At 43.8% G+C, this 22787-nt stretch overlaps 1 protein-coding gene and 1 pseudogene across 2 annotated transcripts in view; one reads left to right on the forward strand and one right to left on the reverse strand.

The window, feature by feature from the left end:
- Positions 1 to 389: 389 nt before the first annotated feature.
- Positions 390 to 22787, reverse strand: part of ACTR3B (ARP3 actin related protein 3 homolog B) — an 81108-nt gene continuing 58710 nt past the window's right edge. The window contains exons 8-10 of one of the 2 annotated variants that reach the window (XM_021717832.1): positions 2860 to 2985; positions 1859 to 1942; positions 390 to 1315 (exon numbers count right to left, since the gene is read on the reverse strand). In XM_021717832.1, coding sequence (XP_021573507.1) covers positions 1220 to 1315; positions 1859 to 1942; positions 2860 to 2985 — 306 coding nt within the window. In that variant the 3' untranslated portion in view covers positions 390 to 1219. Of the gene's footprint in view, positions 1316 to 1532; positions 1943 to 2859; positions 2986 to 22787 lie in introns of those variants that run through there. The other variant, XM_021717833.1, reaches the window with a different exon arrangement.
- LOC103271100 lies at positions 8115 to 22107 on the forward strand (annotated as a pseudogene).

A 22787-nucleotide genomic window follows, 5' to 3' on the forward strand; every position in this document is an offset into this window, starting at 1 on the left:
CCCACATCTATTAATATAGCAAACTGCCTTTCAAGCCAGCAATCTACTCAGCCAATGTCAGAATTCTACTCAGCGGAGTAGGTACTAAACGCTTACAGGCATGAACAATTTCTACGGAGTTTCTAGGAGAGGCCATAGGAACTCATCAGGAATGCCTCCCACTATACCCTGGCCCAAAGGCCACCTCTAATGTGCTTATCCATACCCACGGTACTCTCGATGATGGAGTGATCACACAGAACAGTCCGTCCACATCATTTTAAGAACTTTCCTCCCACAAACTCGGTATTAATCAAATCCTTTACAGACGTGAAACGAATTTCAATATTCTTTAAAACAAGTATGGGACAAGGGGGAAAAACAAAGATCAACACACTACAGCAGAAAAATATGTATAAAGACTCTAACAGCTTTTATTACAATGGTGCAAGGTAGTATTTCATCCAACACTCACCAACAACAATCCGTCATCTTCTATAAAACAGTTCCAGTAAGTTCAAACAAAAAAACTAAAAGATACATTATCTGTAATAATTCTCATACAATACTGTTTAGTGTTCAAACTTGATGTCACTCCAAAAAAAATGTAATCATTTTCTAACAAACATATGGCAAAAAAAGTTTGCTGTTTTATTTGTTTGCCTATAAACATATCAGAACATGCCTCACAATTAAAAACTTTTTATTACAGCACTCCATGACATCAATATCTATTCGTGCTTAGTATCAGCCATTTGTACCAAAACCATAGAATACAAAATGATAGGAAATATAAACATCGATCTGTATTTCAAGTTTATAACATTTTATTTACAAAAAATAGGCTGGAAGGAAAAGGGTTTACACCCCCACATTCTTTCCTGGGGGAGAACTATTTTGCGCCATTTCTAATGCTTTTTCCCTCTAACAATTTTTAAAGTCACATTTGAACTCCTTCAGAATTGCATTCGTCAGCTAGAAGCTCAGGTGAAGAGGAGGAAGGAAAATGGGGGAGCAGGGAGGAAGGGGGGGAAGGACGGTGGGCGTACAACAGTCGGCACATAAATAAATGGCTGTACTGACATGACTGCGCTGCGCCTCATGCACTGGGCGATGCACGCACGCTGCTCGGACACCAACACCACATGTCGTTATTTACAGGAACAGCGGTCTTCTCTGAGTTCTGAAGGACACTTGTTCCCCAACATGACATGGTCAAACAGCGACTTCCAGGCAGACACTAAGACATGACTCCGAAGACAGGGTTGTGGCGGCAGATGCTGGGGCCGTACTCTTCATAGTCCTTCTTGGTGTGACAGACCTGGAAGAACTCAGGCTACAAGAGGCAATGGCAGAAGGAAAGTGTAAATATTTCAGAAGAACGCCAGATAAACAAACTACTCAACAAATGAGAAACTTCCCTTGTCCAAGCCACTTTTCCTTCTCCAGACCACAGCTGCAAGACTCTGACCTCTCTAATGTACTGAGCAATTAAAAATATATTTAGCTTCTATTTTCTTAGGACCAACTATGTACTGGCCCAGCACTAAGAATGTGTTAGTTATTAATGAATTTGAGAGGAAGACGTAATAATTATTTGGAAAGGTCATTGGAATCATGATTAATGCAAGATCTTTTTAGATTATTTTTTTAGTTTCACCTATCCATGTTATCTATAACCCCAAAATATAAAGTATACTTGCAAATTAGTTGCTCGATATAAACGGTCACTAAAATGTTTAATATCTTACAGAAGTAAACATCCATTTAGAGCTAAACAATTAGAGTACACAGTGTTTAAACTTTACAGACAATATTTACTCCATCTCACCAGAGAACACAGAAATGAAAATACAGAACAATCTAGAAAGGGACTTACAGTCGAGGCCAGCATTGAGCCTCCAAACCACACGGCATAGCGTTGCATGTGATGTGTTATCACCTGAACCTCCACAGGCTTAGGCTGGAAAATAAAGTAACTGATACATATTTAGTCCAAGCACACAAATGGATGTTCACCCTAGCAAACTTTCAGCTGACAAGATGACAGCTTTCTTCCATCTTCATGGCACAAGTTCATGTCCTCCTGTGGTGGCACTCAAGGACACTGCCTCTGTGAGGAATGCTGAGGTACTACTGCTGCCAAATTCCCTGTGGTCCCAGCCCCAGTGATTCAGAGGAACAAAGCATGCTGGGAAGTGGAGGTTCCCTCTCACAACACTAAAAGCACTTTGGAAAGTAAAATATCCAAGCACCTAACCTAACTGGCTTTTTTGACCAAATGAGATGTTTTAGCACTGCAGAGCTTATTCCAAATAAGACTAACTGTCCCAAAAGTCCTAAAAGAAACCGCACTTCTCCAACAGCTGGCCCCTCTACAGCAGGCTCTCTCCCTTGCTCCCACTTCCCCTGTCAAAGCCCACTCCCGGTTAGAGCCCAAGGAAAATCACCAGCTAGTTAAGAATTACTGTCTTGGAGGAACACACTGTAGCTCCTACTAACATTAGTTATTCTAGTTTAATGAGAACATTTTCAAAGGACATTAAAGGCCCCCATCATCAATTAATCCCATCCCTTTGGGACACTGGTCATTACACTCCATGCCTGACCTCTTACAACACAAAAGAACCCTCCTGGCACATGTGCAGCCGTGGGAGCTTGACACTGTCAGTGCTGGATTATCAGGCCTATCAGTCTCAACCACATGCTTGGAGTGAGTGCAGGCAGCGAACCTCTGCGGCAATTTCACAGTGTGGCTAAGACAGTAGTTCGAGCTTGTTTTTATTTCATGCTCCTTCAGCTCTGTGCTAAGAAGAGGGGGCCAAGCTGATCCCAGAGCAGAAACCCCCGACTCGGGGATGGAAGGGCACCGGCTCTCACCTTGATTCTCCCACCGCTGAGCTCCTCACTGAGTTTTAACCTGGCATCCACCACTCTTTTCAAGTCTCTCTGCAGCCGACGTCCAAAATCCCTGAACATTGTCGATCCTCCTGAAAGAACGACATTCTAGAAGACACAAAGCAGGGGAGTTGCCTTAGATGAAATCACCATCCACAATGCTTTAGTAACTGCCCACAACCACATGCCCACACATCCAACCACTGTGTGAACGATACACTTTCTATGAAGATATTCTAACTGAAACAAAGTTAATGGAATCCAAAAAGCGTAGACTGTATTTGTTTTCCTGTGACAACGTGCCACACACAAGACCCAACAATTAAGTTCACAAACTTGCCACTGTCTGCTTGCATTGGCAGCACTGTACAAACAACTTGGTAAGGTTTCATAACCTTGGTATATCAGAGTCTCAGAGCTGTGTTCATGTCAACCTGCAGCAGTGTCTTGCTGAGTGGCATTCATTATAGTTGTTGCATGTTTTTGTGTGCTGTTGTGAGAATGTCAGAGCTTGAATTAGATCAATGAACAAACAATAAATTTCTTATTAAACTTGGCAAGAGTGGAAATGAAATCAGGGACACGTTAGTCCAAGTTTATGGGGATAATGCCATGAAGAAAACGACAGTGTACAAACGGATTAAACGTTTTTCTGAGGGGAGAGAAAAATCACTAATGAAGAGAGGTCAGGACAACCAGTAACAAGCAGAACTGACAAAAACATTGCAAACATTCATCAAATTTTATGTCAAAATCATCAGCTGACTGTGAGAAGCATAGCAAACCAAATAAACATTGATAGAGAAAACCCTACTCACCTGATCTAGCCCCCAATGACTTTTTTCTTTACGTGAAGATAAAGGAAATTTTTAAAGGAAGACATTTGATGCCATTCAGGGCATCAAGGGTAATATGACAACAGCTCTGATGGCCATTCCAGAAAAAGAATTCCAAAACTGCTTTGACAGGTGGACTAGTGTCAGTGCACAGCTTCCCAAGGGGAGTACTTTGAAGGTGACCATAGTGATATTCAGCAATGAGGTACATAACACTTTTTCTAGGATGAACTCTTGAACTTAACTGTCAGATCTCATGTTGCTCCTCTCAGCACTTTTACTATAACCAAGTGAAAACGTAAAGCAATTGTGCTCTGTCTGGGCTCCGTAGACCCGTTGAACCCTTGAAACTTTTCAGAAGGATAATAAGGGGAAGAAAGTATATCCAAATTGCTTTTAAATAAGCCTTATCATACCGTCCACTACCCCTCCAGTTCACTCACACTGTGCTAAGTGGTCACATCAGAAGCTTGTGTGTGGAGGGGTGAGGAAGTGGGAAGTGTCATTAAATCACCTGTCCCACTCTGTCCCTCCTAAGATGTTAATCAGCCCTTTGCCCAGCATCTCCACACTAAGTTATCCACCCATTAGTCATCAACACAGCCTGCTCCAGTCACTGACACTGATATCTAGCCACTGACATGGGTGCACGTAGTGATCTAGGATCACACAAGCAGCTGATCCTCCTTCTGACTACTGTCAGAGGTCAGTAGTAGCCTAGCACCATGCCACAGAGCCTGTGTCATTCACCTCAACTCCATCTTGTCACCTAGGCATTTTATCACCCCACACCATCAGAAGAAGACAGGCAAGTGTAGAACAGTAAGATGTTTGGAAAGAATGAGAGAAAAAGCATTCACATAACTATCTACAGTATATTGTTATAATTATTCTATTTTATTATTAGTTATTATTCATCTCTTACTCTAAATTATAAATTAAACTTTATCATCGGTAAGTATGTACAAGAAAAAGCATATATAGGATTTGGCACTACCTATAGTCTCAGGCATCCACTGGGGGGAGGTCTTAGACCATATCCCCTGCAGATAAGGGGGGAACACTGTAAATCTGAATTTACCTTTCTTACAGGAAATACCATTTGGGAAAACCTCCACAGGGGCCAAAATATGCATACACATACATCTTAAGAGATGTCATCTATGCGTTACTTTTCAAAGTTGAGTTGAATTACGGTAGCAAAGTGTAACTGCAGAAGTCAAACATGACTTGTCTTCATCTTTTATTATCGGTATGTATTGAGTATTCCAATTTTAATACCGCTTTTTTCCTTTCTTACAACGTGTATACATTTGCTGGCATCCTCTGTATATAAGGAAAATAATCCTACAGGAGTAAGACAGCCCTGCTTCAAGGTCCTCAACACACTAACTCGTGCTGAGGCCCTGGAGCAACTGAGGGCCATCTGCCACAGGCACACCTCCCAGTCAGCTGTGTGCCTGAACAGTGGTCAACCGCTCACCAAGCTGACAGGTTAGCAGAGTCACATCACAAGGAGTCAGTGTGAGGAAAACACACTTTTCTGTCCCTAGGGGCCCACGCTGTAAATTACATGACTGAAAGTAGTCCTTTCCTGCTCACTGCTGTCCTGAGGAAAGACAATTAGTGCTGTGTGGAAAGGGATCATTTTTCTCTCATGTGAATTGCAACAGCTGTGAGAGCACCCACATGGACTCAGGATTAGGCAGCTAAAGGTGGGAACAGAGAATGAAAGGGGATGGGGCCATGGGAAGCTACCAGTGAGCTGGCCTTCCCCTGGGGATCTGCCCCCATTCTACCCCTAGTGTCTGTAGAGATAAATCGAAAACATGTTCTACACACTCCAGTTGTTGGTTTAAAAATGAATGCCAGAGGCTCAAGCTTTAGAGTACCTTGGCCAGGAAGCTGCCATGGGAAACCACCGACATGTGGCCACCTGTGGTGTCACCAACTTGTGCTACCATTTTTTATTGCCATCTTCAAGAGTATCAAGTCTAATGTATTTTTAAGGGAGGATCTGGGCTTGGCTTTTAGAGAAGGAACGGTGGTGGTTGTAAGATAAACTTTCCAAGGCACTTCCCAGCAGTGGCAATACTCTGGAAGCCCAATTCCCTGACCAATACCTTGGTGCTTGCCCCGCACTTTCTACTCTAAGAAAAACAATCCTGAACATGGTAAACCCTCTAACTGGGTAATCCTTCCTCAATAAATACATTAGACAAAGTACCTAGTAAAGGCTTCCCACCACCAGAAATGTGCAGTCTGTCCTCATCTGGGGATTTCAATGCTACAAACTTGTTTGCTCTCTTAAAACCGGGGGAATGGGCCACCGGGGGAACTGCTTTCACTTCCATTTCTTGAGAGGCAATTCCTAACACCCCTCCCCAGACAGAGACCATCAGGCTACTAGGCACCTTTTTCTTGACAAATTCTAAGCCTAATTTTCAAGCCAGCATCCTGTCCCAGGATGGAAACCATGAATAATCATCATTGTCCTCTGTCATCTTGCAGATAAATCTTTCACAAACATGAGATCCCCTGGTTTCTATCAGAGTCAAGGGGCCATTGACCATAGCTGCAGTTATGGAAACACTGAACTCAGGGATGACTCTTGGTTATGAACATTCATATAAGATGTCACCAAAAGGTGAGGATCAGTAAGAACAAGATGACAGGTGGGATGGCAATTTTAATAACATAAAACTGGGTTGTATTTTGATCCCTGTCTTCTTTCAAGTGGCAAGCGGCAGCTCAGCAAGTGGTTACTTTCAAATACACTGAACTCTCACTGACAGCTTCAAAGGCAGGCAGAGTCCCTGCCCTCAGGTGTCCCTGCTCACCACATCTCATGAGAACACTGGGAGCTGCACATGTGGAGCCCACCAGAAGACCCCTACAAAAGAGTCGAGTCACTTCAGGAGCGGTGTCTACCTCAGGAGAGCCTATAATGTGCGTCACAACGCAGTGACAGTCCTCTCTCTGTTGCTTGTTTGTTTCCCCAAATTCTTACTTCCTCACTGAGAATGTAATGTGAGCCCCCGATGTCCAGTTCAATAAGGTGCCACGTGGTTACTACACTTTGCATCAGCACAGTTAACACAGCTGAAAACTGAACTTTAGAACTATGCCACACAACAAAACCTGAAGAAAATACTAGCATAGACATTCACAAGATTCAGGATAGCCCTAGTCATCAAGAAGGTTCTTCTGGAGAAGTTAGAAAATTCAGAAAATAATAACATGAGCTCAGAAAGTACTCAGCAAATGATAAGAACGTGGAACAGAAGAGATAATAAAAGAGAAAAACTAGCCAGGCTCGGTGGCTCAGCCTGTAATCCCGCGCCTTTGGGAGGCTGAGGTGAGTGGATTGCCTGAGCCTGCGGGTTCAAGACCCGCTTAGGCAGCAAGACCTCATCTCTACAATAAATCAAAAAATCAGCCGGGCGTGGTAGCGCATGCCTGTAATTCCGGCTACTCGGAAGGCTGAGGCGGAAGGATCGCCGGAGCCCAGCACGTCGAGGCTGCGGTGGCCGAGAACGGCCACTGCACTCCAGTCTGGGCGACAGAGTGAGACTCCAACTCAAAAAAATAAAAATAATCTTAAAAGCATAGTTAATAGTAAAATGTAGTCAAATAATTAGGAAGTGATGAGTTTTGAGTGTTACCTTTTTGATATAATTTGTGAAACTATGAATTATAAAATTTTATTGTTAAGAATGGCTATGTTTAATTGACTACCAAACTTCCTGAAAACTTGACAATAGCCTCTCACAAACTGGTACCAGCATGCCACTGCTCCCCTACTCTGAATACTTGAGGAGAAATAAATAACTGGGAAAAAAAAATGGGTTCCCTAGCCGGGCTCGGTGGCTCAGCCTGTAATCCCGCGCCTTTGGGAGGCTGAGGTGAGTGGATTGCCTACGCCCGCGGGTTCGAGACCCGCCTGGGCAGCGAGACCTCATCTCTACAATAAATCAAAAAATCAGCCGGGCGTGGTAGCGCATGCCTGTAATTCCAGCTACTCGGAAGGCTGAGGCGGAAGGATCGCCGGAGCCCAGCAGGTCGAGGCTGCGGTGGCCGAGAACGGCCACTGCACTCCAGTCTGGGCGACCGAGTGAAACTCCGACTCAAAATAAATAAATAGATAGATAGATAGATAGATAGATAGATAGATAGATAGATAGATAGATAGATAGATAAAAGAGAAAAACTAAAAACAATAATTTAGAAGTGGTCTGAGGTCAGGTTATAACGAGGTTTATTTACACAGAATATATATAAATGTATATGTAAACTCCCCAGCAATGACAAGAGTTGAAGAAAACAAAAGTCTCTAAGCTAAGTCAACCTAAGACAAAGTTGCAAGTGGTGGAATAAGACAGCAATGGGTCCCACTTGGCCATGGCAAGTGGACAAGATGTCTCACCAATCATGGCAAGTGGAAAAGATGTTCTCATTGACTGTGGCAAGTGGAAAAGATGTTCTCACCAATCATGGCAAGTGAACAAGATGTTCTTGTTGACCATGGCAAGTGGTCAAGACGGTCTCACTGACTGGCAAGTGGACAAAATGCTGTCACCAATCATGGCAAGCGGTCAGGATGTTCTCAATGACCATGGCAAGTAATCAAGATGGTCTCACTGACTATGGCAAGTGGACAAGATGTTCTTAATGACCACCACAAGTGGTCAAGATGGTCTCATTAACTATGGCAGGTGATTAAGATGGTCTCACTGAACATGGTATGTGGCGAAGATGGTCTCTCTATCCTTAGCAAGTGAACAAGATGGTCTCACTGACCAGGTCAACTAAGTACCACCAAGAACTCACCAGCTGTGCTGAGTTCCCCAAAATCCTCTCAGCATTCTCTCCCAGAAGTAGGTCATCTGTGTCAGGTAGCATTACAGGCTTTTTCCATTGACTTTGTTGTGGCAGAAAACAGATCAAATACAATAGAGGACTTAACATACAATTAGGTTCACATTAAATCCTTGGGTGACACCTGAACTTAACAGTGATTCACTGGGATCAGTGGCTCAGCCTGTAATCTCAGCACTTTGGAAGGCCAGTGGTTCAGCCTGTAATCTCAGCACTTTGGAAGGCCAAGGCAAGTGGATTGCCTGAGGGTTCGAGACCAGCCCAGGCAACTTGGCAAGACCCCGTCTCTACAATAAATCAAAAATTAGCTGGGGGTGGTAGCACACCCCTGTAGTTCCGGCTACTTGGAAAGCTGAGGTGGAAGGATCGCCTAAGCCCAGCAGGTTGAGGCTGTAATGGCTGTAGGCATGCCACTACACTCCAACCTAGGCGACGGAGTGAGACTCCAACTCAAAAAAAAATAAATAAATAAAAGAAAAGAACCGAACAGAACCTGTATCTTGAATTGTACTCCACATCTTTAAAATAAAAATAAAACAAAAAAGTTATTCCATCTTCTTGACTAAGGCACACAAGGGGTTCTTGTGCATAGGGATGTATAATAATTTTACACTGTTATCAATCAAACTAGGCAACTAAAAATAAAGTGAAAGAGATAATAGTTATCATCAGAAAACTTCAAACAGGACAGTTTACCTAACAAAACTGAGAGTTGGATTTCAGAGACTGAGAGAAGTACAACATAGACGTCATAATAAAAGTGTTTTTTTTTAATGATAAATTACATCTTTAGAATGACCATTTAATTTTCAGGTAAAGCTCTACTTCTATTTCAAATAAGCATAAGCATAGCAACCTAGATTTTTTACAATCACTGCTAATGACTATTTTAATACATTTAAATTCTGTTTTTATGGAAAAGGTAATTTTTTTTTTTTTTTTTTTTGAGTTAGAGTCTCATTCTGTCACCCAGACTGGAGTGCAATGGCCGCTCCCAGCCACCACAGCCTCGACCTGCTGGGCTCCGGCAATCCTTCCACCTCAGCCTTCCAAGTAGCTAGAACCACAGGCGCGTGCTACCACGCCCGGCTAACTTTTGATTTATTGTAGAGATGAGGTCTCATCAAGTTGCCCAGGCGGGTCTCAAACCCGTGGGCTCAGGCAATCCACTCACCTTGGCCTCCCAAAGTGCTGGGATTACAGGCTGAGTCACCGAGTCCAGCCAGAAAAGGCAAATATTAAGCCAACAAGTTGATGTAACAATGGATTCTTTTTAACATTTGAAAAAATTTTTTTATTTAAAAATAATTTCAAGGTTAGCAAAAAAAGTATACCCTTTATTCAGATTTGCCTGCTGCTAACGCTTATGATAAAGTGTTTTTGTTTTACCATTTGCATTCATTCATTCTGTCCCTCCCAACTTCACACACACTTTTTTGGGGAGGAACATTTCAGAATAAATTATATCCATTATGGCCCTTTACTACTAGTTCAGCATGTATTTACTAAAAATAGAAACATTCTCCTATGTTACCACAAAACAACTGTCAACTTCATACACTTACATTAATACAAAACTTTAATTTACTGTTCCCATTCCAATGTTGTCACTTGATCTATTCATATTCTTTATAGCATTTTTTTTTCCCTCTCAGTCAGGGTCCAGTGTAGGGTCAGGTTTTGCAATTACTTGTCATGTCTTTGTAATGGAATTTTTAATTAAAAAATAATTCACTAGGGTATGAAAATAAACGTTCATCATAATACTTTGGAAGCACTACAAGATCCTGACTTGCCTTCAAAGGCATAATATATAAATTCATTTTTTCATTTATTCACACAACCATAAAAATAATGCTTTGAATATGTGGTCAGATGATTTTAGACAAAGTTGCCAAGATACTTCAATAGGGAAAAAATAATCATTTTCAACAAAGGATACAGGAATAGCTGCTATCTACGAGGGGGAGAGGAATCAACATTTACTAACTACCTCACTTCATATATACAAATTATCTCAAAATGGAGCATAGATTTATGCTACACAATTTATAAAAGGAATCATTTTTTAAAATTCCATGACTTTGAGGTAGGCAAAAATTTCTTTTTTTTTTTTTTGAGTTGGAGTCTCACTCTGTCGCCCAGACTGGAGTGCAGTGGCCGCTTCCGGCCACCGCAGGCTCAACCTGCCAGGCTCCGGCAATTCTTCTGCCTCAGCCTTCCAAGTAGCTGGAACTACAGGCGCGCGCTACCACTGATTTTTTGATTTATTGTAGAAATGAGGTTTCGCCAAGTTGCCCAGGCGGGTCTTGAACCTGTGGGCTCAGGCAATCCACTCACCTCAGGCTCCCAAGGCACGGGATTAGAGGCTGAGCCACCAAGCCTGGCTGCAAAAATTTCTTAGGACATAAAAAGCATGAACCATTACAAAATTGATAAATTGGGATTCTATAAAATAAACATTTCTGTTCTTCAAAAGACATCACTAAGAAAATGAAAAGACAAGCCACAGACTAGAAAAAAAATTTTACAATATGTACATCTAAGAATTTGTATCTAGAATATATAAAGAGCTCTTATAACTCAGTAATAAGGTAAACAAATCAATAAAAAATGGACAAAAGGTTCAGAGACATTTCACAAAAGAAGATACACAATAACCAATAAGTACAGGAAAAGATAATCAACATTTACAGTCAGAATCATATCAATTAAATCCATCACACATCAAGTCTGGGTAAAGATGTCAACAACCATCTTGTGCATTGTTGGTGGGAGTGTAAATGATATAACCCCCTTGGAAACCAAGTTCAGTAGTTTTCATAAAGTTAACCATACTCTTACCATACAACAAAGCAATTGTATTCCTAGGTAGTATTTGCCCAAGAGAAATAAAACATATCCACACCGACACTGGATATAGATCCAAATGTTCACAGCAGGTTTTTTGTAATAGCCAAAAACTGGAAACAACCCAAATTTCTACCAGGAGAGGAATGGGTAAATTGCGGTGTATCCAAATGTTGGAATCCTACTCAGCAAGAAAAAGAAAAAATGACAAATGCAACTCAAAAGCACTCACTGAGTAAAGGAAGCCAGAACCAAAGAGATCATACGACACAATTCCATTTACACTCATCCCCCTTATCTGTGGTTTCACTCTCCACAGTGTCTCCACAGTGTGGTCAACTAGGGTCTGAAAATATTACATGGAAAACTTCAGAAATAAACAACCCATAAATTTTAAATTGCATGCCATTCCGAAAGCATGATGAAACCACACTGTACTGCTCCGTCCCACCTGGGGCATGAATCAAATCTCTGTCTGGTGTATGCACACTGTATACTACCTGCCAGTCACTCAGTAGCTATTTCAGTGACCAGCCTGTTGGTGGTGTCTCAGTGCTTATGTTCAAGGAATGCTCATTTTATTTAGTAATGGCCCCAAAGCATAAGAACAGTGATGCTAGCATATTGGTATAATTTGTCTATTTTATTATTAGTTATCACTGCTAATCTCTTACTGTGCCCAATTTATAAATTAAGCTTTAGTATTGGCATGTATGTACAGGAAAAAACATAGTCTATATAGGGTTCAGTACTATCCGCAGTTTCAGGAATCCACTGAGAATCTTGGAAGGTATCTCCTGTGGATAAGGAAGGGCTATTGAATATAAAACTCTAGAAAGGAACATCCAATCTGTAGTGATAGAAGGCAGATCAGCACCTTCTGGAGTTGGGTCTGAAGAAAAGGGGCTGACTGGGAAGAGCACTGGGGAACTTCTGCAGATGATGGCTCCATTTTGCAACAGGTGGTGTTTACACCATTGTGTGTGTGTATAAATTTGTCAAATCTCTTCTGACTACAATTAAAACAGGATGACTTTGCTGTGTGTACATTATAATACTACCTCAAAGTTGAACTTCTATTTTATTTTATATTTGAATCAGAGTCTCAGTCTGTTGTCACCCAGTCGGGAGTACAGTGGCACAATCACGACTCACCTGCAGCCTCCATCTCCTGGGCTCAGGTGATCCTCCCGCCTCACTCTCCCAAGTAGCTGAGACCACAGGCACATGCTATCAGGCCTGGCTAATGTTTTTTATTTTTTTGTTTTCTGTAGAGACGAAGTCTTGCTATGTTCTATGTCACCTAGACTGGTCTCAAACTCCTAGGTTCAATCAATCCTCCCACCTCAGCCTCCCAAAGTGCTGGGGTTACAAGCATGAGCCACTGTGCCTGACCTGAACTTTAAAAAACAGCAATATAAGAGAAAGTGATGGAGGAAGGGCCCACTCTGAGCTGAGATGGCAAGAAAGACCTCAAAGAGGTGACAACCAGACAGAGACTTAAATGAAAAGAAAGAAACTCTAACGAAGACACACACGTTTGGCCAACGTTACATAGTCTCTGTTTTTTCAATGTACTGCACCTACAAAAGGAAGTAAGACCAGAGCCAAATCACCCAAATTTATTTTAACTTTTTTAACATTTAGTCCCCAATAGCTGCTATGGACAACAGGAAAGCAACAGGCACTATGCTTCTAGGACTCTCCTAAAAGCAAACTCCAGCTCTCATCCTAGTCCCAAGCCCTGATTTGTGTTCAGAAATTCTAGTGTGGCCAGGAACTCAACAGACCCTTAGTATTTAAGGAGGAACAACCTTGACCTCAACTCACTCCTGCCAAAGTAACTGTCTACCCTGTTCCTTCTGCCGTGTGCCCCCCACCCTCCATTCTATTTCCTCCCCACTAGCAAGCATCCTCTTACACAGAGACATTTGAAGGGAGACCCCAGGAGAAAGGTGAGGGTGTCTGAGCCCCAGACCAGGTAACAGGTCTAAATCTTACATGCTGTTCCTGCCTAGGCTTCTGAACACTGCAGCTATCAGTAGGTAGTCCCATGTCCACTATCCATACACCGTGGTACACACAATGGGCTTCTGGACTGGGTTAGGTCTGTACAGTCATAACTAGACAGGCTCCTGACCAAAATGTCATCTGTTAGCTCTGCATAGATAGTGTATCTAAATCACTGCTCCCAAAGTATTCTTTTTATCATGTTGAGCTTCAGCCTAAAACCACTGAACTGAATTTAAGCTCTATGTGCAGAAGAACGACAGCCTCCAGGGTAGAAATTTTCCTAAGAGGGCATGTCCTAGGAAGGCTGGTCAGAGCACAGCTGCCCCGGTGATGGCTTCCAAGAACAAGGCCCCAGGAGCCCACTTACCCTCAGGCTGTACCTCAATGGCTTCCCACACTACCTCTCATGCTGTTTCCGGCTGTAACTCCCTCCCTGCTCCCCATGGCCTGCCACAGACGGTTCCAGGGGGACAAAGCAGACTGCCAGAATGAGAATGGAGGTGGAACACAGTTTAAAAGGAACATCCTGATACTGTTTTATATCACACACTGCAGATAGTCAGGCTCTACGAAACTGTTCTGCCTAACAGGAAGATAAGAACAAGAAAACAAGCAAGAGACAGCCTTTTTAAAAGATAAAAAAAATGAGCCTAAAATCCCATTTTCCTGACAAGGCACCCAAGCCTTCACAGCTAGGCTCTGCTTGAGCCAGGTCAAAAGCAGTACACGCTCCCATCCATCACTCACTGGGCCGCGACCTGAAGCAAGCAGCAAATACCCCTCACCTCTCTGGGGATCAGTGCCCTCCTGTGTACAGTAACAAACCAGGTAACTCACAAGTCTTGTGATGAAAGCAAAGAACGCAGTGCACAGTCTGGGCCTGGCCCAGGACAGGAGCTCCAGAATGCAGAACCAGCAGGAACACCAACGAGCACTTGTGAGCTCTCTTATGTAAACTTCACCACCCCCACCGCAAGCAGAGGCCCCAGCAGGGTTAGGTCTACACCCCCAGTTTATCCATTCCTCCTCCCTGAGCCCACCACTGTGCACAATGCATGGTGAGCAGGATGTGGCTGAGCACAGACATCTTGGAACCCACGAAGTAGGAAACATTCCCTCTAATCTCTGGAATAAAGGGGAAAAGCAAAGAAAAACGACCCCAGCAAGTAAATCTGGAATCCACACCTGCAGACCACACATTCACCATACATGGGCTCCAGAGCTCTGCAATCCAGAGTTCACCACAACACTCTAATCACTCATCCACACTGCCTCCCTTCCGTGATACAGAATGCAGATACCACCTGTTGGACAGACCAATTGTAAGGCAGCTCTTACTACCCTGAGCTGAAATCCGCCTTCCCACCAGCCCTGGTTTTGCCCTTCTTGGTACTACTCACCTTTGCACTTAACTGCCCACCACATGTCCCCAGATATCCTCATACTCCCTCCCACATCTCCTCTTCTCAAGTCAAACACTGCTATCTCCCTCCACCATTGCTCATGGCCCATCGTTTCAAGGCCTCTCACTACTACTCTGGTAACCCTTCTATCTACCTCAAAATTTGATAACAAGCCCTTATAACACGGGCCCTACTGCAGATAGGACACAACCCCATAACTCAACATTGTCTCCACAGTGCATAGTATAATTAAGCTCTAAAGTGGCGAAACAGAACTCTGCCCTTGGGGGCAAATCAAGGTAAAATGACTTATCATCTCCTGATACAGCAAAGACAGTCTCTGGCTATGAAAACCCCTATATCCAAAGCAGTCAGAATGGGAGGAGGCATCACTTTTAAAGTCCCTTTGGAGGAAAAGGAATGAACAGACTCTTACCATCACCAATCATGTTGCACATGACAAATAGGCAGTAAATGAAACAAAGAAAAACTTTCTCGTCTTAACACTCAACTACAAAAACATAACTTGCCTCTCACCCCAATTAAATGGAATAATTTAAATGGAACAGTTATTTCAATTTAAATCGAAAAATCATTTTATAGAAGAAATAGGAAGGAGACCGAGACCTTGCTTCACAGCTCGCAGCCCCTCATGCTGTCAGCTTCCTATTCCTGGTGCTTGAAAATACAAGAAATAAATTACAGAGCAAACCACAACAAAGTTGGTCATAAGCCTCTCAGCCATTTCTCAGCATGACAGGTATTGTTATTACCAACAATCCAATTTTCTCTGAGAAAATGACACGGTTGAGAGTCTGCCTTTCATTCCTGAAATGTATTCAGCTGGATCCTTGATGAGAAGATTAAACACTTGGAAACACCTCAGGAGAAGCTGAAGGGTGGGATGAGGAGAGAGAACACACCTTCCCTAGGCATTTTCTCAGTACTCCTTCTCTAACTTCAAAATTTTAATATTTTAAAATCAAACCCCTTTACTTACAGAAAAGCAGCAGATTATCCCACACAATAGTCTGGAGAGAAAGTTCTAAATCTAAATCTAGCCAGACAAAATATTTTTAAATGCCCTACTTATCTAATATTGTTTTCAAAGTAATGAAAAATAACATATACCACCACTTTATTTCACCGCTTGTAGAGCACAGGTCAACATGACTTCTTAAAATGTTGAGCTCAGTGTCTGTTTGCTTTTACTAGCTTGACAAATATTTACTGAGCCTGCTTTTGGAAACAGTTCTTTCACCAAGAGTATAGACTTGGTCTACATCTCCAAAGTCAAATCCCTCAGACAACACTGGCCTCTCAACTCCCTCAAGCTGCAGCTCACCCTCCGGCCCCCACTCACTCAGCAGGATGTCCTGAGTGTCCACCAGGCAAGAACATTCTAGGTACTGCTGGTTGGCACCCAACGTATCAAAATGGTCATCCTCTAGAGACTCACCTCTAGAAATACAAGCAAGTAAAATACACAGCACATTAGAAGTGCTAAGGAGAAAATAACAAAGCAAGGAAGGAGTGGGGAAAAGGTGCAATTTTAAGCAGGGTGGTCAGGAAGCCTCACTAGAAGATGGCATCTGGGCAAAGCCTTGAAAGTAGTAAGGAAGTGTGGCAGAGAGGGGCTGATAACAGTTAAAAGTATTCCTTTTAAAGATCAATCTGCAAGCTCCAAAAACCTGTTAGACAAGTTTTGCTTGAGAAAACAAAATAGCCAAAGATGGCTTTCCTGGAAATCCAAGACAGTAACCAATTCACAACCTTAACCCAAATCCTCTCTTTGTGAAGTTACAACCCCTGCTTTTATGCATATCCTTTGTTCTCTGAAAATCTGGTTTTGCTAGGTAAACCTTGTAAATTCCAAAGAAAATGTACAGTCACACAACCCGACCCCCTCCCTTACCCAACCTAAGGTATAAGACCCCTCTCCTCCCTCTCCAGGTTACTCAGCTTGGGAGCATTAACCCGCTGAGTCACGGGCGCTAATAAAACTGCTACTTGCTAAGATAGCCTCGGTGTCATGGACTCTGTTTTCCCACAACAGAAGTAAGTCATACCTGAAGAATTTTCCAGGAGGAAAGAGCAGCAGATACAAAGGCCCTGTGGCAGAAGTATGCTTGGTGTGAACAGCCAAGAGGGAAATGAAACAGGCAGGAGGGAAATGAGGCAGACAGGAGGAATGGGAGGAGAGGAGTCTGGTGAAGTCATGGGACCAGGTCACGTAGGGCCTGGTAGCCCCGGTAGGACTGGCTTGAACTCTGAGTGGGCTAGAAGGCTCAGGGGGTGTGGGGGACTTGTCAGATTGACCTGATCTGACCAGGATGGTAACAGCACCACTCTGGCTACTGTGTTGATGAAAGACAAAACGTAAGTGCATGGAGACCAGGCAGGAGGCGATTCCCACCATACTAGCAAGAAATCAAAGTGGTCTGAACAGGACAACAGAAACTCTGGTAGTGAGAAATGACTGACTTCTAGATATGCTTGGGGAATGGAGCCAAGACAGGATTGATGCGCAATAGGAGAGAAAAACGGAGGCAAGAAAATAATTCAGAAGCTTTAGGCCTAAATAACTAACTGACAGGTTGGAACTGCCACTAACTAGAGGTAGAACAGGTTGGCAGGGTGGGTTAAGCTCACCGTTAAGTCTGAGGGTCTACTCAACACCCAGTGGGATGTGGGAAGACAGCTGGACATGAGGCTGGAGCCTGGGCTAGAGATACAGATTCTGGATTTATCAAAGGATAAAGAGTATTTCACGAAACTTGATGACATCAACAAGGTGGCAGATGTGGACATGGAACAGAAGAAGGCCAGGCCTGAGTCCTGAAGCTCTCTACAGGAAGTAGGGGTGGGGAAGAACCCGCAGGTACAGTGTGGTGGAGGGAACACCAGGCAAATGGTGTCTGCCCAGCCAGGTAGGGGGTGCTTCAGGGATGACAGAAGCTGTCACATGTGCCCAGATGGCCAGTGGGCAGAAGCCTGAGAACTGACCAGGGGCAAGTCACGAGCAGGTCATGGGTGTCCACACGGGAGCAGCTGGAAAAGTCATGAGAAGGAAGTCACGGCTGAAATGTGCTGGCATGAGAACATGTGGAAGGCGTTGGGAAAAAGCCTTGCAGAGGCTTGCTACACAGGAGGGCAGAGAAAGGCAGGGGTAAGTGGAACAGGAAGTAGGGTCAAGAGAGAGCTTTTGAAGATGAAGAAACAATGGCTTGTACACGTCCTGAACATCCAGGAACAAGTCAGCCTTCCACAAGGGCACAAAGGGCAACTGGGGGCAGGAGGTCTTGACTTGTGCTGTGCTACAGACCCTTTAGACAGTGGTGAGGTCCTATAAGTCCCTCCTTAGAATGTTTTTAAATGCATAAAGTACACACATTACAAAGGAAAGCAATTATGCTGAAATACAATAAATCAAAAATATCACAAGATTTCCCTAATGTGTGACGGCAATTTATGGGCTTCATGTTATTAAGCAGCAAGATCTCTGGAAGAAGAGATGAGCATAAGCACTCCAAGGTTATCTGCGCCCACACCAGGAACATGGCACGAGACTACCTGAGGTTCCACTTGGCAAGGAAGCCACAGGACCCAGGCCCAGGCCACAAAGGCACATCCTCCAGCTGCCTCAGGACACACTCCCTCCCCTCCATACTTTTGTACTCCTGCAGAAAACCCTGTTGGCTCTACCTGCGAATGGAACCAAAATCGGACCATTCCTCATAACCTCCATTATGAAGTCCTGCTGGATTCCTGAAAATACCTCCCACCTGCTTCTCTTCTTGTGTGCTGTGCCTTATAATCTACTTCCACCGATGCAGTAGCCATGAGTGTCACGTTAGAACATGGCATGGCATGCTACCCCTCCCCCACAAGCCAAATCTGGACTACTACTGCTTCAATACAACATGTGGGCTAAGAATGACTTGTACACTTCCAAAGGTCAGAAAAAGTCAGCGAAATAATGTTGACTTTTGTCAACAAAATGTCAACTCACGACATACGGAAATTATCTGAAATTCACATTTCACTGGCCATAATAAAATGTTATTTGAAGATAGCCCTGCTCAGTTGTTCATATCCACAGCAGCTCTCATGCCATGGTGCAGACTTGAATCCTTGTGACAGGGACTGTATAGCTCAAGAAGCCTAAAACACGTACTGTTGGCCCTGCCACCTCTGACCTTGACTCTAACAGGAAAGCTCCTCCTGGGATCTGAAGCTCCAGCAAGGTCCTCTCTGGCCTCCTCCCATCAGCCTCCCTCCCCTCTACCGTGGTCACTCTGCCCTGCCCACACTGCCCACCTGCTCTCTCCTGCCCCTGCCCCTGCCCCAGGGCCTTGCCTGCTGTGACTTCGCCCAGATGCTGCTGGAAACGCTGCACCCCAACCACTGCATAGTGCCCTCCACATCCCCCAAGTCTCTGCTCTGAGAGCCTCCCTCACTGCCAGGAAACAATCCTCCCATGCCCCAAGCCCCAGCACTCTCTCCCCCTTCTTCTTCTGCTCTGTTGTTCCTCCTTAGCACTTACTGTGTGTGTGTGTGTGTGTGTGTGTGTGTGTTTGCTTGTTTGGAGTCAGTGTCTCACTCTGTTGACCAGGCTGGAATGTAGTGGCACACCTCTACCTGTTAAGCTCAGATGATCCTTCCAAGTAGCCACAGGCGTGCACCATCATGCCCACCTAAGTTTTTGATTTATTGTAGAGATGAGGTCCAGGCGGTCTAGAACTTCTGGACTCAGGCAATCCTCTCACCTCCGCCTCCCAAAGTGCTGGGAGCCACAGTGCTTGGCTAAACTGTGTGTTTTACTCACACGTTTGTCTATTTTGTCTACTGCCTCCACAAGAGTATAACATCCATGATGACAGAAATTTTTCTCCTGGTGTGGTCACAGTGGACCCTGCAGTCTCCACAACCATAACCAGCAGATAGTAGGTCCCCCATGAACACTGCTCAACAAGTAAACAAATGAATGGCTCTTGCTGGGCCAGCACAGACATCCTGCTCACCCTCCCTCAGAGTCTCTGCTCATGCCTCCACCCAAGCCAGTCTCTACTTCTACCCTGGGTCCTCAAAAACCAACTTCGGTTAAGGGAGGATTTCCTCTCCCTTTTATTTTCGCAATGCATAGTCTTTGTTAGAGGCTTGTAATAAACAGTAAAAACTCAAAATGCACTCATCTGCTGAAAATGACAAAATAGAATTTCTCCCTTCCCCCTCAAATGAATCAATTCAAATAAAACATATTTTATGCAACTACTCTGTTGGAATAAAATACAAGTGTAGCATTTTCTTTGAACTAAATTTAAATTGACAATATATCATTTCAAATTCCCAGTGTGTTCCACACAATCATGTATTTGTTCATATACTACCTTACATTAGTCACTAGATATTTTATCTCCACACATCACTTTTTTAAAATTTCTACAGATTCGTGTACCACTTAACTTATTATCAATAGTAAGAGTAATAAAATAACAATATGCTCAGCATGTGCCAGTTAAGCACTAGGATGTTCACTGTAGCATTTAAGCCTCTCAACATTATAAAGTGGTTATTATTTCCCCATTTTCAGATTAGAGAAATTAAGTAACTGGCCCAAGGCCACACAGTTAATAAGTTGCAGATCTGCTGACTTGAAAGGTCCATGTTCATGGACATGGAATTAGTAGACTACGATAAAAAAAGAAGAAAAAGATTATTTATTTAGTTACTTAATATTAGTAGTAACACATACTTAGTGAATACAGGTGTAACTCGCCTTATTGTACTCTGCTTTATTATGCCTTGCAAATAATGCATTTTTTACTAGTTGAAGGTGTGTGGCAACCCTGCATTGAGCAAGTCTATCAGCACCATTTTTCCAACAGCACATGCTCACTTCACATCTCTGTGTCAGCATTTTTTAACAATAACTTTTCTTTTTTTTGAAAACAGGGTCTCACTCTGTCACCCAAGCTGGAGTGTGGTGGCACGATCATAGCTCTCTGTACTCTTGAACTCCCAGGCTCAAGCATTCCTCCCACCTCAGCCTCCTGAGAAGCTGGGACTACAGGCACATGCCACCATCCTGGCCTCAAGCGATCTTCCTGCCTTCGCCTTGCACTTCAAGAACCAGCGGTGTGAAGAGAAGTGAAATGTGGTGCCTGACACTGTAACACTGTAAGGATTGCTTCAAATACTAGTTGCACTGATCTGTTTATAATTGTTAATATTAGCTGGGCTCAGTGGCTCAGCCTATAATCCCGCGCTTTCAGAGGCCAAGGTGAGTGAATTGCCTGAACCCGCGGGTTTGAAACCTGCCTGGGCAACTTGGCAAGACCTCATCTCTACAATAAATCAAAAAATCAGCCGGGCATGGTAGCGCATGCCTGTAATTCCGGCTACTTGGAAGGCTGAGGCGGAAGGATCACCGGAGCCCAGCAGGTCGAGGCTGCAGTGGCCGAGAGCGTGCCACTGCACTCCAGTCTGGGCAACAGAGTGAGACTCTATCTCAAAAATATGAATAATAATAATAATTGTTAGTATTAGACAAACAGTAGGCAAATGCAACAACAAATCAGTTGTATTAGTAGAACATTATGCTCACTGCATGTGTAGTTTGAGTACCGCCTATGGCTGAGTTTCCTCTAGTATGATTGAAATTTCTTTTTTCGACACAGCCATTTCTACCCCTCACAACGCAGACATGCGGCCCAGAAGGATGCTGAAGCAGAAGGGCTGAGCGCCACGATCCTGTTGCCAAAGCTCATTCCGTATGGCGCAGGCCGTGAGCGGCTGGAGCGGCGCTGTGTGACCATCCGGCCCAGGGGAGCCTTCGTGGACCAGAAGCACTTCTCGGGGCCCCGCAACCAGGGCGAGCTGCACCAGCGGCTCATAGCAACATGGAGTACTACCAGAGCAACTACGTGCTCGTGTTCTTGGGCCTCATCCTGTACTGCGTGGTGGCATCTCCCATGTTGCTGGTGGCTCTGGCTGTCTTCTTTGGTGCCTGTTACATTCTCTATCTGCGCACGTTGCAGTCCAAGCTTGTGCTCTTTGGCCAAGAGGTGAGCCCAGCCCATCAGTAAGCTCTGGCTGGAGGCGTCTCCTTCCCCTTCTGCTGGCTGGCTGGTGCAGGCTCGGCAGTCTTCTGGGTGCTGGGAGGCACCCCGGTGGTCATTGGCTCCATGCCACCTTCCATCAGATCAAGGCTATGGACGGGGGAGGAGTTGCAGATGGAGCCCATGTGAGGTATCTCCAAGGAACTGCTGGCGTCCGGGGCCAGTTGCCTCATCCCTGCCCACCCCTTCCTGCACAGCTCTGCCGCTAGGCCAAAGGCACTCATGCCATCACAAGCCTGGGGGATTCCACCTTCAAAAATAAAGCTGTTATAGGTGTCATTCAGCATTAAAAAAAAAAAAAGAAGAAGAAATTTCTTTTTTTTTTGCTCTGAATAAAACTGCTGTGGGTTCTCCATAGAAAGTGGCATTTTGGGCTCTCCTTTTTTTGCAAAGCAATGTCTGCCTAGTTTATTGTCCAGCTAACTTTAGTGATCTTTTAAGACTTGGCAATGTAAATAAAACAACTTGAAAAAGTTTTCTGAAATAGAATTAACAAAATATCTTTGTTCATGAATTGGAAACTGGGAAAAGGAGTACTTGAAATAAATGATCTGAGGAAATTTTAGAATGTCTTCCAGTCTCCTGGTATTGATTAGCCTATATGTAGCAGGACTCCCTTAAATGCATCAAGGGCTTGTTTTTAATTTTTGAACCTCGAGCTTTGACTATATTGCCTAGAGACTCAGCTACTACTCCGCTTATAGTTTTTTGGAAGAGACATAACTAGACTGTTTGTTAGCTTTTCAATTAAAAAAGACACTTGACCCCTGTGGTATGTCATCTTTTTATAATCAGTGTTCCCATGTGGG

The sequence above is a fragment of the Carlito syrichta genome, unplaced genomic scaffold (assembly GCF_000164805.1).
Source record: "Carlito syrichta isolate Samal-C Ts95f unplaced genomic scaffold, Tarsius_syrichta-2.0.1 Scaffold311222, whole genome shotgun sequence".
In the NCBI taxonomy this organism is placed as follows: Eukaryota; Metazoa; Chordata; class Mammalia; order Primates; family Tarsiidae; genus Carlito; species Carlito syrichta.